The 18,413-nt window shown below is 39.4% G+C and overlaps 1 protein-coding gene across 1 annotated transcript in view; it reads right to left on the reverse strand.

Moving 5' to 3' along the window:
- LOC126473385 (tether containing UBX domain for GLUT4) overlaps positions 1-18,413 on the reverse strand; it is a 61,859-nt gene that overhangs the window by 14,342 nt on the left and 29,104 nt on the right. Inside the window, exons 3-6 of the mRNA XM_050100393.1 lie at positions 10,305-10,474; positions 10,060-10,219; positions 9,528-9,984; positions 9,076-9,209 (exon numbers count right to left, since the gene is read on the reverse strand). Of these exons, the coding sequence (XP_049956350.1) occupies positions 9,076-9,209; positions 9,528-9,984; positions 10,060-10,219; positions 10,305-10,474 (921 nt within the window). The remainder of the gene's footprint in view (positions 1-9,075; positions 9,210-9,527; positions 9,985-10,059; positions 10,220-10,304; positions 10,475-18,413) is intronic.

Raw genomic sequence — 18,413 nt, forward strand, 5'->3', positions numbered from 1 at the left:
GTGGGGGGTGGGGGGGGGGGGTTTGGGGGAAGAGACCAAACAGCGAGGTCATTGGTCTCATCGGATTAGGGAAGGACGGGGAAGGAAGTCAGTCGTGCCCTTTCAAAGGAACCATCCCGGCATTTGCCTGGAGCGATTTAGGGAAATCTTGGAAAACCTAAATCAGGATGGCCGGATGCGGAATTGAACCATCGTCCTCCCGAATGCGAGTCCAGTGTGCTAACCACTGCGCCACCTCGCTCAGTGTTCCCCAAGGGAGGGGAAAAAGAATAGCAAGAGGATAGACATGCAGCATGGAAGAGAAAAAATGCTGCAAAGGCTGGGGCCACGTGGTAGCCAAGCATGAACCCGCCAAAGAGTGGTGAGCCCCCTGGGATGGAGGTGGTGGTAAATCTGATGTTTGCAGAAAAAGGGGGACAAGAAGGTATTAATATATAATATAAACAGCCACATACTGTGTAGCAGAACAAACACAGAAGAGACGAAGAGATTCACTAAGTTATGTGCCCAGACACACACACACACACACACACACACACACACACACACACACAGAGACAGACAGACAGACAGACAGAGAGAGAGAGAGAGAGAGAGAGAGAGAGAGAGACAGAGAGAGAGAGAGAGAGAGAGAGGGGGGGGGGGAGGGAGAGGGGGGAAGGAGGGGAGAGAGGGGGGCAATAAAACATAAGACAGGAACATATGACCACTTTGTGCAAGAGTGACATGAACCAGGAAAAGAAGTCAGTGTCAATGTTTTTCCAAGTTATTTGCAGCCATTATATCTTCTTGGCCTAGGCAGTGGCCACGCACACACATTTATGTAGTTACAGTGCTTTGGAAGATGGCACTACATATAAAGTCCAAAAAGTCACTGCATGGCGGAACTTCTAGGCCGTAAATGGCTGGTCGAATGACATGTGGCACTGCAGCTGGTATGCTGGCACTCAGACGTGACAACTTTGCCCTGCAGGCCAGGTCCAGTTTCATGTTCTCTGGCGAGCTTTTGAAACCACTGACCAGGATATCAGATCTGTCCCTCTCCCTGAAATGGAGGTGTATGGCCAGAAGTGTTCTAGATTGTTTCAGGAGGTGAACTAGTGGTATAGTTTGTGTCTCTGCACTTACGCCTGCTGGCTGGTGTGAGAAACTGGGAACATCCACCATCATATTTGGACATGGCAATGTGTGCACATTGGTTGTAGTTGTGGAACCTGCAGGAAGATTCCATCTCCAAGTCTGCATCCACTGAAACTGCCACTGGTTTTCTTGGATGCAAGTTATATCTTTGAACGCGTGGGACTGGCAATGGTGGGCTTTCTAATGCAGTGTGTACCACCGGTAATGATGCCGTCAGTTGGCTATGATGACATTCAAAACACTTCAGTGTGTCAACTGACCTGATGTGCCACCTGTATGTGTCCACATGTCCTTTGTTCCCTACAAGCATGTACACACTGGTGTTCCAGGTGTGTATTACCATGTGTGCCCGGTTCGGGTTTTCTAGGGCCAGAATATGGAGGAGTGTCATGGTTGTCTCCCATGGAGGTGATCCACTAGGCTACAGTCCTGAATGAGGGTGGTACTATATGTACTCAGGAACAGCAGCTGTTATGTTGGTTTGCACAGCTTTCAACATTTGTTGCTGAAACGTCTGAAAATCCTGGATTGCTTAAACTTCATGGCAGTAACTGTTAGTGCGCCACACGTAATAATGATGAAACTGCTGGATTTGATGTGGAACTGCCTGTAGATGTCACCTCTGAACTATTAGTAGTACAGTTTCTGATAGAGATATTATTATATTTTGTGCGTGTGAACTTTTACAGAATATATCAAACAGTTAAAACTTAAAAACTTTTACTTACAGTTATAGGTCCTGATCTAACTGAATAAACAACAACTAGGAACATTTTCTTTCAGTGAGCACAACGAGGAATGTGGGCTTGCAAACTGGAAATTATGGTCAGTATGTTTTCCACTGCTTTCTAGCTGACCACAAAAATAGTTTTCAGGCTCTTGTAAACAGTGAAGGTAAGTGTAAAGCGTGCACAGACCATTCAAGTGTTATGACATAATGAAGTACCGACCATTTGATTATTTACCTGCCACTCCAGAAATGGTTCATTGGCTGACAAACCATACTGTGAAAGTGATTTGTACAAAATAGGGAACTCTATAGACACTAGCAGGATATTGAAATGAAATATGCTGAAACCAGTGCAAGAACAGTGTTAAGATTTGCTCAAGAGTGTGGAAACTACATTGTGAACATTAGCCACTGTAAACTTGAGGAACTGTAAGCTACTGCACACACTCACCAGTGCCCAGTGGAAAGTGGGTTTCACAGCTGTCACATCTGACAGAAAAGATGAAACCAGAAAGGACAAAGGATAATCATGGGACTAGTAGATAAGCTGCTTTGGTATTGGCAGAAAATCATTTCTGCACCTAGACATAATGTGGCTAGGTTAATTGAGTATCTAGAGAAAGTGGAAAGAGTAGTTGCTGTTGTGGAGCAGGTGCAGAGTAGTAATAGGTCCTCTAACAGTCATATAAACAATTGAAATAATGACAGTGTGAACATGAATGTTAGAAGAATGGAATGCCATTTTAGATGAAGAAGAGGTAGACAGCCACTGAGCTTTTGCAGTAATTATTATGACAAAGGCAGAAATATAAATAATGTATAGTTGAGACAAGATGGAGACCAGAATGCTACCCGATCTGAATCTGAATCAAATGAACATAATTCACCATGTGTGAGAAACTACGTCCCCTCTATTAGGAAACTGGTGCTCACCAGGTGGAAGCAGTAACACAGCCAGTAACAAAAAACAGCCCACAGAAAGTTAGCACACACCAACCGATAACAGGACAGTAACAGTAATGTACTAAACCGCTCTCATTATCTAGCTGACAGAATTTTGGACACATCAGAAAAATGGGACAAGAAGGAAAAAGAAAATGCTACAGATAATGGGGAAGAACAAATTACGTGGGATAAATCATATGAGGATGAAGATGACAATAATGGCAATCTGAAGGCTGAAGTTTTGGTAGAGGAAGTAGAGTCAGTTTTGCAAGGTTTTGAGGAAGAGGAATTGTAAAGATGAAAGGAGTAGCAATAATAATGAGGTCAGGGAACGTATTAGCTATAGTGACTTGCCACAAACTGTCAAACTGTAAAAGCAGACAACAGTATTAAAGGTAGCAATGTTGCACAGGGACGCAGTTGCTCAGAGGTAGAGAACAGTTTAGCTGACGTGACAGGAAGTCATCAAGTACTTTGATTTAAAACAGGTGGACAGGTTGGAAAAAAGCAGCTACAGACGTAATGTTTGATGACTCTGTGAATCTACGCACAAATGTACTTGCAACTGAACAAATTTACTTTAGTTGGAGACAATTTCATGAGGAACCTGTTCAAACTAGAATAACTCACACTATTACAAGAACTAACATCTCAGGAATAACGGTGCACTGTCTTCTCGACAGTGGTGGCGAAGCCAGTGCTTTGGCCCCAACATTCTTTGATTCTGTTCCCAATAAGAATGTGTTAACTGTCATGAAAGTAAGCAGTTTAAGGGTAACAGGTGATACTGGAAAAGTTTCTAGGTCAGTGCAACGTGAATCTTTTAGATTAGTTGGTACAGGTAACATAATAATAGATCACTTTGTATAATTGTGTTCAGGTTGTGTGCCAAAATGTTGATTGGTACAGCCCTTTTAACTAAATATCAAGGAAAGATTAACTTTGATCAGAGCCACTTAGTATTAACTTTAACAGAACAGATTCTCAAGGGATTATCGAGCTTTTCATTGGAAATTATGTGGGCAGTAATAATGAAGCATGGGAACTGCCTACCATAGTAGTGAGAAATAAGGGATATGTGCAGGAAGATACTGAATTTAGGAATAATGTGCAAAATGTTAATGCAGAAGAGAACTATATTCTGGAAGAAATAGAGGCTAGGATACAGTCAATAGGTCAGACTTCTGATAAAGAGTAGAATTAGGGGAAATGTTCACCACTCATCACAAAGTATTCTCAAAGACGCTTGGTTAAGTTAATGGATATACATGTCATTTGAATGTAAAGCCTGGACAGAAATTTTTAAAACACTTTATAAGATGTATGTTGTGAGAATGGAAGCTGTTAATGAAGAAGCATTCAGGACAATAGCTAAGCTTCATGCAAACGCATACTGATTGGAATAGGTCTATGAAACCTTGTAGATCTGAAGCCTTTTCAAAATTGATAGTAATTAGATTCTGCAGAGAGTGTGCCACTCTTAAGTGGACACACAGTTTTGCGCACTGTGCAGTCCCACTAGTTGAATCTTTTTCCCCTTTCAAGTTTCATTCTCTTCTTCTATTTACCTAAAGTAAGTAATGAATATGTGCCTTCATGTTGTCCATATGCTTTTAGTTTGTAATATCTTCCTAGTAAGTAAGAATGATTCCTGAAAATGACTATATCCAATTGACGACCTATAAGAGAATAGAAGAGGTAGTTTGCAATAGCAAGTTCTAAATGTTCAAATAACAGTTAACTTCTTAGCATCACTCATTGAAAAATAATGGCTAAAATTAACGAATAATATGAAATATCCGCAAAAATACAGATACTTTGCATTAAAAGAAATAACTGAAGTTGGAAAGTCCTAAAATCTGAAAGAATACGCTCTGCATAAATTAATAATTTTCATGTTGGAAGTAAGATTGTCTGCAGATAGAGAGTACTAATATGGTGCCAATAGAGGCAAGACAAAGTGTTTTGATGCTAACTGAAGAAGATGTACAAATGTGGTGTGAGGATCACACCAAAAATATATACAAATACTGAGGTCAGTAGGCTGACGAAGATAAATGGGAGAAAGAAGCATCGAATATGTAGGAAAGTGAAATATATGAATAAATGAAAATAGGGAGAAGTATGAGAAATGAAGTCAGTAGGCTGATATATATGGTAAAATTGTGGAATTTGGGATTTAATTCCCTCCTGTCTCATAAAATAGGACTGAGAAACGCGTAATCTTGCTTAAAGCAAATGCTCAATTAATAGATAAATACTGACACATACAGACAACAATACAGATAAACGAAGGTGTTAAGAATGTGAATTGTAGAGTACTGGTATGTTATAATGAAAACAGCTTTTAATTATGTGTGTAACAGAGCAAAGTAACTGCTGGTGGACAAATGACTCCTTTAGCGTACTGATCCGTACGATAATTGAGCCATATGAAGACGGAGCTTACAAAGGTTACTCGTTTTGCTAAGTAAAGCAACATCTAAAGTAACGAAGTGAATTGCAAACTAGCCCAAAATGTGACATTTAAAGAGACATATGCTGACTTTCAGAGCACAATGGCTGTAGTTAAAAAAAAGGCAAAGTTAGTGATTCAAGTACAATAATGAAATAACAAGGAAAAGTGAGCTAGAGTTACATCACAATTTTATGAAGCAACATATTGCCAATAACCATTCCGAAAAATTAACAAGTTTCCCAAATAATAAATTTTTTCAAATAATAAAATTTTAAAAAAGAAAAATTCTTTTTGATAACTGTTAAATTAATTATAGAAGGAAATTAGAGTATGGAATGTGTTTTGTCCTCCCTTAGATATAAATTGCGAACAGAAACTTAGGGTATGTTACCTGTTTCTCAGGGATGTGGAGGCTCCATGAAAGGCATCCTACAAGCTGTACTGGAGAACAAAGCTAGGAGGACACCAACAACAGTGACTCTTCCCCTTTCCATTTTTGTAAGACTGTCAGAGGGACACAAACCATAGTGACTTCCCTCCATCTACCTTAAATGTTTTAGTGAAAGTGGTTCATAAGGAGACACACATCACAGCACTTACAGTTGTGGTTAAACGAGTGAGTACTACAAAAATCTGTAAAGGAGTGAAATGTTTCTGTGCGTTCCTCATTCAGGTAAAGTTTGGTTGTAAAAACCCACTATATTATGTTTTTCTATATGGTTAACTTTGTGGGTACATTAATAAGGAAAATTTAGCTAAAATCAATTCCATTTAAAAGCAGTCGGCTATAGTAACATCACTTGTTTACAATGTTTAATTTTGTTCAAAAATAAATTTTTCAAAAAGATAAATGGAGGGTGACAAGGCAAAACAAGCGCTGTATCATTGTAAGAGGTGCAGAGGCAAGCGTGTGTGCCAGGGGTTGCCCCAGTTCACTATTACCAGCACCACACTGTCATAACACACCTGCCTGGGCTTAACATATAAAGGATTGCACCGTATCTAAGAATGAAAATTAAAATTAAAATAACTTTTCCAAACTTCATCAGTGTATGCTTCAGTATATTAATATTAACATTGTAAGGTCTCAGAAAGATCAAATGAATATGTTAGACAAAATATACGAGCTTAAGAAAAAAATAAATGGCATGAATAATAAGACTACAAAGCTAAAAGTTGTTCAGAACATGCAAATGTATGTCACAGTTAAAAGTTACAGGTCTCAGCTTGATTAGAGCAATACTACGTTCAAAATCTGCTTTTGGACAAAAAGTTGAAGCTGTCACATAGATGAAAGTCCGTATGTAACCACAGTTCGACGTAAAAGCATTAAATAAGTAACGTTAATAAGCTACCTATATTAGTTTTCAAGTTACCTGCTAAAAACCAAATTTGGAACGAAAATTTCATGATAGATTAAGTATCATTTGTATTTGTAATAGAAAGTTCTAATTACAACACCCGATTACATGCATGCAATATTACAGCTGTACCAAGTTTCAAGATGCTATTGTAAATGACAGAGTTTACAAGGAGTCTTAAAGAGGCAGTTCAGAGGACATGCTCTACTATGTACTTCATTCTAAAGATTCTAGCTGGCAAAGTTTAAATGCAGCTAAGCTAAAAAATTTTCAATAACTAAAGCAAACTTAACTATTTATATCAAAATTAAGAAGATTGTAAATTGTTAAACAACAGAGATAGTAAGTAACACAGGCCTGAGAAAAGGGCCATTTAAATACTGCTACCTGGGTCTAGGGCAGTTGACAGCAGATGTTCCGTTTGGCAGTCCACTGTGCCCATTTACAAATATGGCCAGTGAGACAGTTCGATGGAGACACTTCACACCGAGATATAAATCTGTTCGTGTCAGTCAAATGCCTGCATATGTTTTGTCTCAGATGACGTCAGAACTGCGCAGACTTGAAGCCATTTTTGGTAAAAGTAGAAAGTGAACTCTTGAGGACTGTATACTGTCCTGGGTCATTTAGATTTCATGGACGTGTCACCCATAATGTTTATTAAACGCATGGCAAGTGGCAAAATTATTTTGCACTTTTAAGGTGAGCAATTAACTTTTGGTATTAGAAGTCAGGGCGACACACCTTTTTACTTGGAATTTCCTGTAAATGTGCCCTCTAAACTGTTTCTGATAGGAACATTATAATGATCATCACCATTAGGGATATTATTATATTTTGTGCTTGTGAACTTTTACAGAATATATCAAACAGCTAACACCAAAAACTTTTATTTATGGTTACAGCTCCTGATCCCACTGACTAAACGGCAAGTAGGAACATTTTCTTTCAGTGAGCACAAAGAGTAACATGGACTTGTAGACTAGAAATTATGGTCAGTATGTTCTCCATTGCTTCCTGGCTGGCCGCAAAAATAGTTTTCAGGCTTTTGTAAACAGCGAAGGTAGGTGTAAAGCACGCACAGATAATATGAGTATCTTTTCAAAATGGCAAAGTACTAACCATCTGATCATTTATCTGTCACCCCACAAAGGGGAAAAAAAAAAAAACATTTTTGATCAGGTACAATGAACATAAAGACTCATTCAGATTAAGTAATTATGACAAATCAGTTGCTGTGAATCATATATATGAAATAGGACATCCCCTTGTGGGAATAAAAAAGGAATTAAAAATCTTGCACACATAAAAGAAGGGGAGGAACCTCTACTTGCTAGAAGAAATAGAGATTCATTAAAAGAAACACAGCAATGTTCCGAAAATACAAGACAATTAAATAAGATTTTTTAGTCGCTTTGTGGAATTATTTTAGGGCATTTACACAATTATAAATTTGTTATCTCTCTTTGATGCATGTCACTTCACAACAACCCCCTAACCCTGCATAAGCATCAACCTGACATTCTGATCCCACACTATAGAAGCAAGACGTAGCCTGGTATAGTGTGTGCTGCAGGATGGAGCAGTCATGGACTGATACCGATTGTAATGTAAGATGAGCACCCATATTCCAATTGTCTTTATACAATTTTATCTTATGAACGCCATAATTATTATTGTTGGTAGATTTTTTTAGTGTTCATGAACAAAGTTTTACAACCCGACAGTGAAGCATCATCTGTGAAAATGCTTTGTTGAGCAGTGTGTAGGACACGAATGCTACTAATTATCACTGTGCAAACTTAACAGCTTCACCTCATACCTGTAAAGGTAATATTAAAAAACAAAATCCTACTATTCTTGTGTATTACTCGAATGTTTGGGATCTGTACCAGATCAGATTGAAGGAAGATATCAAAGCAATTCAGAGGCGAGCTGCTAGACTTGTTAATGGTAGGTTCAAACAACACGCAAGTGTTATGGAGAGTCTTAGGGAACTCAAATGGGGATCACTGAGGGAAGGCAAAGCTCTTTTGAAGAAAATTTAAAGAACTGGCATTTGAAGCTGACTGCTGAATGACCTTACTGCTTATAACGTACATTACACTTAAGGACATTGAAGATAAGATACAAGAAATCAGGACTCATATGGAGGCATACAGTCAGTCATTTTTGCCTCACTATTTGCAAGTGGAACAGAAAAGGAAATGATAAGTAGTGGTACAGGGCACCCTCCACCACACACTGTATGGTGGCTTCCGGAGTCTCTATGTAGATGCAGAAAACTGATGTTCCCACAATTAAAGGAGCAAGTTGGTGCTTATGTAACTTTCATCGGAAGATGCTGTGTTCATAAATGTAGCAGTGATCTCAGTAATAACATTCTGTCAAATTGACAGTCAAAAACCACAATTCTCATTTAACCTTAGCTGCAAACCTACCTTCGACGTTTTATATCTCTCAGTAATATTCGTGCATCCTCTACAGTCAGGTCAAAAAAATCATCTGGGAGATCATCATAAACAGCACTCTGCACGCAAGCAGAATTGAAAGCAATAGCATTTCTATCACCTAACTGAAAAAGAAACAAAACTTAATTTACACAGGTATCACAGTGTTATGAAAAGTCAAAGCACTTCAACAGTGCTGGTAAAAATACATTAAAATTTTTCTCCTCACGGAACATCACAATTGATTTCCACCGAAAACTTATAACATTATTTTATGATATTCAAAGTTTGGAGATTTGAATCAAAAACTAGTTTCATTGTTAGATCCTTATCAATTATTGAAATAAAGTTATAAGGAAATAGCCAACCCATCATTTAAAACAGAGCATGATGATATGACTTTTGAACCTCATTTCACCAGTTCACAATGATAGACATCTTACTAGAATAAGTTCTTCTTCAACAGGTTCAGGACCTGGATCTGCACAATGTGGTGTTGTAGGAGCAGCTTCTCTATCAACAGGAACATCCATCTTCAAAGCATCATCTCTATCAATTTTCTTTGTTTTATTTTCAGTACACCTCTGGGAATCAATGAATATGTCCTGATTTTCTTTTTTCTCTTCAATTTTAGTAGTAGTCACTTGCTGTACATTGGTTACATCTGTGGAATGCACACACCCTTCCATGTCTACACTAGTAACATTCCTTATTGCTGATTCAACTGTCTTTGAAGTTTCTTTGTGGGGTTTTAACTCCTTGGGTGATAATTTTAACTGCTCTGGTGGGGATTTAGCAATCTCAGGTGCCTTTTTAGTAACAGGTTCCACAGATCTGTGTGCTAAAGGAGCTGATACATTGGCTTGATACTGGAGCTCTTCTGGTGCACGTTGAATCAACCTGCAAAATTAAAATGTAATAAACAGAAAAATATAATTTTGAATGGTAGTGGTTACTGCAATGAAAGACTGTTACCTCAACATGGCTCTACCACCAGTTATGCCCAGATTTCTTAATGTTGTTTCTCTAAGTTTCTGTACGCCCACTACTTCTGAACGCATATATATCACCACAGGGTTTGAGCTAATATCTGTTCCTTCTGGACAAAGTTTCTGCACAATGTCCCATAAATTATCTAAAAATAGAGAGTGAAGAACACAGTGAGCGAAACGAAAACTTCATTAGTCTTTCATCCTAGATTACTGTTGAAACATAATCACCTGTTGGCACAAAACTTCCCATGTTCCTGCTTCCAGACTCAGACTGTAGAGCAACAGTAACTTCAGATTCTTTTCGTTGCTTAGCTATTGGTGCCATTTCCAACTGTGCATTGTTTGGAAGACCAGAAAAACGTATTGCTGAGGTCAGGTCCAAGACATGATTGTGATGTCTGAAGGCACAAAATTAAACTAATGTAATTCTTAATCATTTTTTCATAACTGTATTAACCTCTTACAATGAATAAATGTTCACAGTTACCATTCACCATCAAGCACTTACCCACATTGTTTATAAAAGAACAACAGAGACTCAAGAATCAAATGTTTATTAATAAAAGAGGCCTGAAAAGTCAAATAGAAAATAAAGCTGAATAGTTCACACAGCAAATGGAAATGTTTCTTTCAGAGCAGACACACTGAGATTGAAAGATCTAAAATTTACATCATGCATTATGGTCTGCAGAGACGATAATATGCACAAAAACCTCTTCCCAATATCATTTATTTTAACTTCAATCGTAAAATTGCTATAAAGCTGCAGCTCCATTATTTTCAAGATAATGAGTATCTTCTAACTGCCAGCAGTCTCACCCACACTGCAACACTCCATCACCCATCCAATTTATGCAGTTATCCTAGTCCATCACTATGAAGCTACTGCCATTCCGCAATGTACAGGTCATGCTTCTCATCCATAATCAGCTATGCTGTGATTACTTTGTAACATTTTACATCAGTACAAGTAACTAGACATCCACCACACCCCCAAATTTTGCCTGCGTAGCTACAACTCTAGCCCCCCCACCTACTCCCCCCCCCCCCCCCCCTACTGCTGACTATGCCCAACATCATCACACCAGTGACTTTGGCAGCTGCTTCAAAACCCGTGCTATTTTGATTCACCTTTCTTCAGAGTGTGTGTGTGTGTGTGTGTGTGTGTGTGTGTGTGTGTGTGTGTGTGTGTGTGTGTGTGTGTGTGTGTGTATGTAAAATCAACAGCATACTTATTGCAATTGAGAACTCAGTATCTACTTTGTTCATTACAGTCTTCAAATACAATTTGAGTGAAAGAAAGCATTACTAGTAAGTCAAACATTGTGATGGTATGCTTTTATATATCATCTGCCTCAGAAGTCAAAGTGGTGGATAGTCGTGTCAGGCATGCAAAATATTTCAATAACAGAATGAGTTGCTATCATCAGGTATGCATATGGACTTATACCAAGAGGTTGGATCAACTACTACTCACACCTGCAGGCACCATGGGTGAGTCAGGCATTCCGCACGCTGTCTGCACTCCAGTCTGTGCCCCAGTGCAGTATATGGAGAAGATGAAACTCATGCTAAATTAGCCTACCTACAGAAACAACAAACCAACCAGGAAAGTCCATGGGAAAACACTGACACTTCTCCAAGCATTCAGTCTGGCACAAAATATTACCTAGACGTTGTGTACGCAAGGACTGGTACAGTGAAGGTTATACAAACTCCCTAAAATGCATAATGAAGGTGTACTATTTTGCTCCAGCTTAAGAAACGTATGGTATTTCCAAGTATCTGAAAGACATTCTCAGCATGTATGTTGGTAAACATCAACACCATATTTGTAACCCACAGGACTTTCAACAACAGTGCAGTCAATTCAAATTTCAAAACACTAGCATTCTTGTCAATATTGACATTGTTTCCCCTCTTCAGCGCAGGTGCCACTAGAAGAGAATAAAAAGCTGATCAATGAGAAATTCAATGATGAGATGATGGTGCTATTTAGACACATCCCAATCTTTATCTATTTTATCTTTAATGGAGACTGCCATGAAGAGACCAGTGTGGTTGCTAAGGGCAAACCCTTTTCCACCATTGTCACAAATCTGTATATGAACATTCAAAAGAGGAAGTTCTAAAATCAGCTAACTCACTTCTTTTGCTAAGTAGTCAACATGCTTTTGATGAGACCAGGTGGGAAAGACAAACTACACTGACAGAAATGGGAAGTGTTATACCATTAAGCAGCAGTCCAATATTTATTAGACATTGTGGAGATATTTACCACACAATAGGCATAAATTGATTAAACTTTCATTATATTCAGAACTGAAGTCCATCAACAGCAGCTGAGCACAAATACACTCAAACTTGTTGTAACAGGGCAGCAAATAGCCTCTGAATGTTGTCTTGAGGAATTTCTTGCCGTACTTGAAACACATGCTATCTGGAGGCTCACATGGACCTATGTCATCCAATAGTATTCCATACAAGCCTTATGGGCAATGCAGTAGGCCAGATACGGATCCATAGATTCCTAGGAGTTTGCGGTGTGAACTGCAGAGTGGTGTCTTGCATTCCAGTTGGAATATGCCATTTGGTACTGGGATCATGAAGGGTTTGGGAACAGGATTTACCATTATTGCCACATACTGGAAAGCAATCTGACTCCTTCAACAATTACATCAATCTTGTTGTCATATCCAATAGCTCCCCACACCACGGGTCATGGAATTTGAGAGATATGGACTGAATAATTTCTGCTTCCTGTCACCTTTCACTGCAGCTACCCTTCTGGTAGATGTGTGGCTTGTGCTTTCTTACAACCATTGGGCACACAGATTTCTATTCAGGGGTCTATAGTTACTGTTATGGTCTTCAGCCACAATACCAGTTTGCTGCAGCTCTACACACTAATCTATCCTGTGCAAGCTTCTTAAGCTCTGAATGACTAATGTGCCCTCCATCTATTTGAATCTCCTTAGTGTATCCATGCCTTGATCTCCCTCTTCAATTCTTACCCTCCTCATTACACACACACACACACACACACACACACACACACACACACACAAAATGTGGATAGAATATTTACGTTGGTACGAAACAGATTAATTACATCATGATCTAATCCCATAATTGCCATGGAAATTCATTCCAAATACCAATTAAATAGGGAACAGATATCATTCATCACTCCTGAGAACTTTCCTGGTGTGTGCTGCTTGTATATATGAAAGAGATGATATTCATTTACCTAATGCTGTTCTCCAATTTTCATGTATAGCTCTATGCAACATTCGATAACCAAATTACAGCTATGCCAGACAAGTTGTCCAGCCTCAGATACTCAGTGATTACTAAGCAAAGCCAGAACAGGTCACTAGCTGGAGTCAGCATACACAAAATACCCCTCATCCAATCTTCCATGTGATGCCCAATGTCAACAGAAAGTGTCAGTTTGTTTCCTATTACAAACAAAGTTATTTTTAAATTGTAATTTTACGTTCCCATTCAATAGAGCACTACCAAATTAGTCTAGTATGATATTTGTTTTATGTACTAACAGAGACAGCAAAACATGAGGACTTAACAGTAATCAAGCAGCAACTCAGTAGTGTTGCACGTTTGGTGCTAACAACGAGTGCGGGAGCCAGGACAGAGCTATCGCTGCTGGAGTCCTGATTTTTCTTTGTGTTTTACTATCCTTGTTAATACAAACTGATAAAACAGATATCCCACTAGACTAACTTGGGAAAGTTCTATCTACTTTGAAAATAATTTTGTTTGTAACAGGAAACAAACTGACGCTTTCTGCTGACAATGGGCATCATATGAATGACATGATGTGCACTATTCTTTGGGCTGACTAATTACACAATGAAAAAACAAAATTGCAAATATCTGCTGAAATGCTAGTGAAAATGCACCTTACGACTCTTAGGAGTGACCCCTTGTATAAACTGAAGTCCCCCGCCACAGTTCTCTCTGTACATTTCAACTAATCACAGAAACTACTGCTGGGATTTTGATGTGGTTTTCACTAATAGATAGACTGCTTTATAAAGAAAGCTTGTGTATGTAGCTCACAAATATATCAAGCGAACAGACTGAACTATAGTAAATTAAAGTCTCCTCCCCCCACTGCCATCTAGCCAACCATAGGTCATTCCATATCTGGGTGAGCAGAGATCTTATTTGCACCCATAAGTCTGCACCTGAGAGCAGTAAAGCAAATGGGGCCAAGTAATCACTCTAGCCAAACAGTCAGTCTGTTCATTCCCTGGGATACCCAACCAATATGACTTGGGGGGGAGCACAAAGAAAGACAGCCAAGCAGTCAATATGATTAAGTTCAGTGAGAAGGTGATGAATAGCAGAGACCACAGGCTGACAAGATGGTCTGAAGACTGCTCATTCAGTCACAATTAAGTGGAGGGCTCTGTCAATGCTTGTCAGCTCCACTAAAAAAATACTACTCTTTTCTGGCAACAAACATTGTTCCTGACTGGCAGGAGATGTAAAAGCATGTCCTGTCTTATCCACACATTTAGTGCCATCAGTGTAAAAATTGGTAGTACCCTGAAACTCCTGAAGAACTGAATAACAAATGCCAAAAGGGGCAGGGGTGAGGGTTGCATGTGAAAAGAAGGTGGGCAAATCTGAGGGAAGAGAGGCACAGATCATGAGAGAGGGCTGAGAGGCAATGTATCAGGAGGTAGATGCCCACGGTATGCAAAAAGACTGGGATATGTTGGATGATCAGGGAATTGCACAGGAGACAAAGAGTTGGTATCGATGGAACTGAAGAGGTAAGATCTGTGCTTCAGCAAGGATACTGTCCTTGGGACTAGTACGGAAGGTGCCAGTAGCCAGAAAAACTCCATAATGTTGTAATGGGTCCAACAATTTCAAAGCCAAAGGCACCACCAAGTCATAAACCTGCCACCCATAGTCTAGTCAGGACAAGATCATGGTCCAGTAAATACAAAGAAGAGTAGGCTGATCGACACCCCCATGAGGTGTGTGCATGGAAGCAGAATGCATTAAGCTTCTGCATGTTACTACAGGGTATGTCAAAAAATGTATACACGCTCTACACTGTCATAAAAAATTTATTTCCTGTTCGACATGGTTCAGCTACTGGGCAAAAGTAATGTTATATTTCTTCAACAGGTGGCAGCAGAATTGTAACTCTTGCTGTGCAATCCCGGTAGTGACAAGGATGTAACCTCGACGTGGCTGATGTATGTTTGAGCTTTGAAGTGTGGAAGTAAGTAATTAAATGGTACCAGAAGTTTCAGAATGACATTATGGTTCAAAGACAGTGGAGAAGTGAGTATGGTATAGTACCACCTTCAAAGTTAACAATGACATGTCTATAAGACAAATTCAAAGTTCACGGAACAGTGTGTAATGTGCACAAAAAGTGGCACATGAAAGTATTGTTAAGTGTTAGTTGTGTGCTACCCATTCTGAAGAAAGGCATGTTTCATGGGTACATCCCAACGCTTGTGCAACATCTCAATGACAACGTATCAGACTGAAGGTTAGATTGTTCAGAATGGATTCAGGAGATGTAATAAGTGAACCGGGATTTATGGGTAGCATAATTTACTCAGATGAACCCCAATTTACATTTAATGGAACTGTCAATATGGCACAATTACGTATATTGGGCTTAAGATAATCCTCACATTACAGGTGAAAAGGCTGTGAATTGTCCTGGTGTGAATACGTGGTGTGGTTCGTTTGCAAGGGGGCTAATTGGGCCTTTCCACTTTGAAGGCAATGTAGCTGGAGAAAAGTATCTACCACCACTTGTTGATTCCATATTCCCTGCTATACATGAGTTGTAAGATAATGACAAATTTTGATACCAACAAGATGGAGCCTCACCATGTTGTCATAGGGGCGTACCTGTATCAAAATGTGACAGGCCAGTGCATAGGATGCAGGAGGCAACTACGCTGCTCGATTTCTTCTTATGGGACACAGTAAAAGATTAGATGTGCACACAAGAACCACATAACCTAAACCTACTTTGGAGTGAGATTCAAGCAGTTTGTGCAGAAATCACATTGGACACTTTGGTATGATGTACAGAATCAATGGTGACTCATGCTCAGAAATGTATTGATTCCAAAGATCACCGTTCTGGAAATCAATCAGAAAGAAAGTACATTAACTTTTTAAACTTGCCTTTAATCGTTCCATTTGCAGAAATTTAACCTTGTAGAATGGAAAATAAATTTCCTGTGACAATTCAAAGTGTGTATACATTTGTTTGAGGCACCCTGTAGTCAGCTTTTTATCAAAAGTAAGGCTCAAAAAAACAGGACTGTGCAACAACTCTGAAGTATTGGGTACTCAAGTAGAGCTCTGGGTCAGGACGGACTACAGAACGACGACAGAAATGGATGACCTGTATTTTTTCAGGAGAGATCTGGAAACTGGGGAAAGGGACTGATAGCAGTCTTGTGGGACCCAGCAGACCCAATGGAGAATGCTACTGAGCCACACCTCAAGTGGCTCTGCTGTCACAATATAGGAAGCCGGCAGCAGCCACTCAACACACTTGCAATTAGAGTGTCTTTGCTATTACACCATTGTCCATGTTTAGAACAGCAAGCTTCATCCTTGTTCATATTGAGAACTGGGCTCTATTTCTTGTTGCATTATTTGTAATGAGTCTTCATACTCTTGAGGAAATACAAGTTAAGTAAATCTTCTGTTTGCTGTGCTAACTTGCTCACTTATCATTTCTGCTCCCGTCCAACTTTCCTACGAAGAAATCTGCTGCATCACTCTGTAGCCTCTCCTTACCATTGTGTACAAAGTCGTAAACAACAATTTATATGAGCACCAAATATTCCACAATGCTGGTATTCACGCAAATACTGAACAATCCAGAACATATAAAAATTACAAACATAAGCTATTTCAAGAACATTGCTGAAATATAACTACTAAATAATAAGGAATACTGGTGGTGGTCGGGTTTGAACTGGCGACTCGCAGCATGCCAACCAGCAACGATAACCACTACACGGCATGATGTGTGTTATAGCTCGTAGTATTTGTTATATCAAGACAATGGCTGTGTCGGAGTATACCCTCACCGAGGTGAACAGCAACTCTGAACATGCACAAGTCCACCGATGCAGGCCAGTGGGGGTAGTATTATGCTATGAGAGACATTTACATTTGTAGGCCATGGGACCTGTGATAGTAATCAAAATCACTGTGACCACTGAGGACTACATGAACATTACTGTAGACCACTTGCAACCCTTCATGCTTAATGTCTTCCCTGATGGCACTGGCACCTTTCAGGAGTATGATAGTGAACTCCCACAGATGTCTCAGCCAACAAATTCACCTATCTGAACATGATACTATCAGGAGCTAGTTCTACATCCACAAACCACCAGCCCATGATTTACAGCAATTGTGTGACCTGTGAGTAGAAGTCTCGTGCCACACAAGGTCACTGCTGTAGTGAATTCCAAAGATGAAGCAGCATGCTATTAAACTAGTGGTCATAACGTTTTGGCTGGTCATTGTATACAGTAAATTGTGCTGAGGATTACCCCTTGAAGGGGACCCCGTGCTATTCTGCCTGGGTCCACCATCTCATTGCTTGGCCAATTAGTGTGTTGCAGCCCACACATACCTGTGACAAAGGTACAGGTAGATCCCATTACATGCAGATTCATTACACACATTTTCACACGTATACGAATTTAGTTTTAAGCCCACTGATGCCATCTGTTAACAGTACACAAATGCAAAACTGTGTTAATGCATCTCAATGCACATCTTTGGTCATGTCTGTGGATACATGACTCATCGGTACAGGTCAACAGAGCTGTGAAGTTGCACTTGACCATGTCTATATCTAAAAATTTTAGTAAAATGAAATTTAGTGAGCCTGTCGAGTAAAAGAAGTATGTATCAAGGTGGTATTCGTTAGAAACAAAGTGACAACTTTGGATCGCTATGAGAAAAGTGGGTGCATTGTTGACATTCAGCATGCTTTGCGACTTAGTGAACCGACTGTGACAACTGTTTGTTACAATGCAGAATCATTTCGAAAAACTTCATACTGTTAAACTGACTTCAGTATGAGTTAAGTGACTGAATCTCACATGGAAGCAATGGAAAGAATGGAAAGAAAAATGTTAAGCCATTGGACTGAGCACCACGACCAATAGCACATGCCTCTCTCTGGAGCTGCAACTCAAGCTAAATCCAAGAGCTTGTATGCAGTTTTCATAAAAGAAGAGGATGATCCAGCACCTTTCTTGGACAGCTCTGGTTGGTTTGAGCACTTCAAGCATA

Source organism: Schistocerca serialis, chromosome 4 (genome assembly GCF_023864345.2).
Source record: "Schistocerca serialis cubense isolate TAMUIC-IGC-003099 chromosome 4, iqSchSeri2.2, whole genome shotgun sequence".
Lineage (NCBI taxonomy): Eukaryota > Metazoa > Arthropoda > Insecta > Orthoptera > Acrididae > Schistocerca > Schistocerca serialis.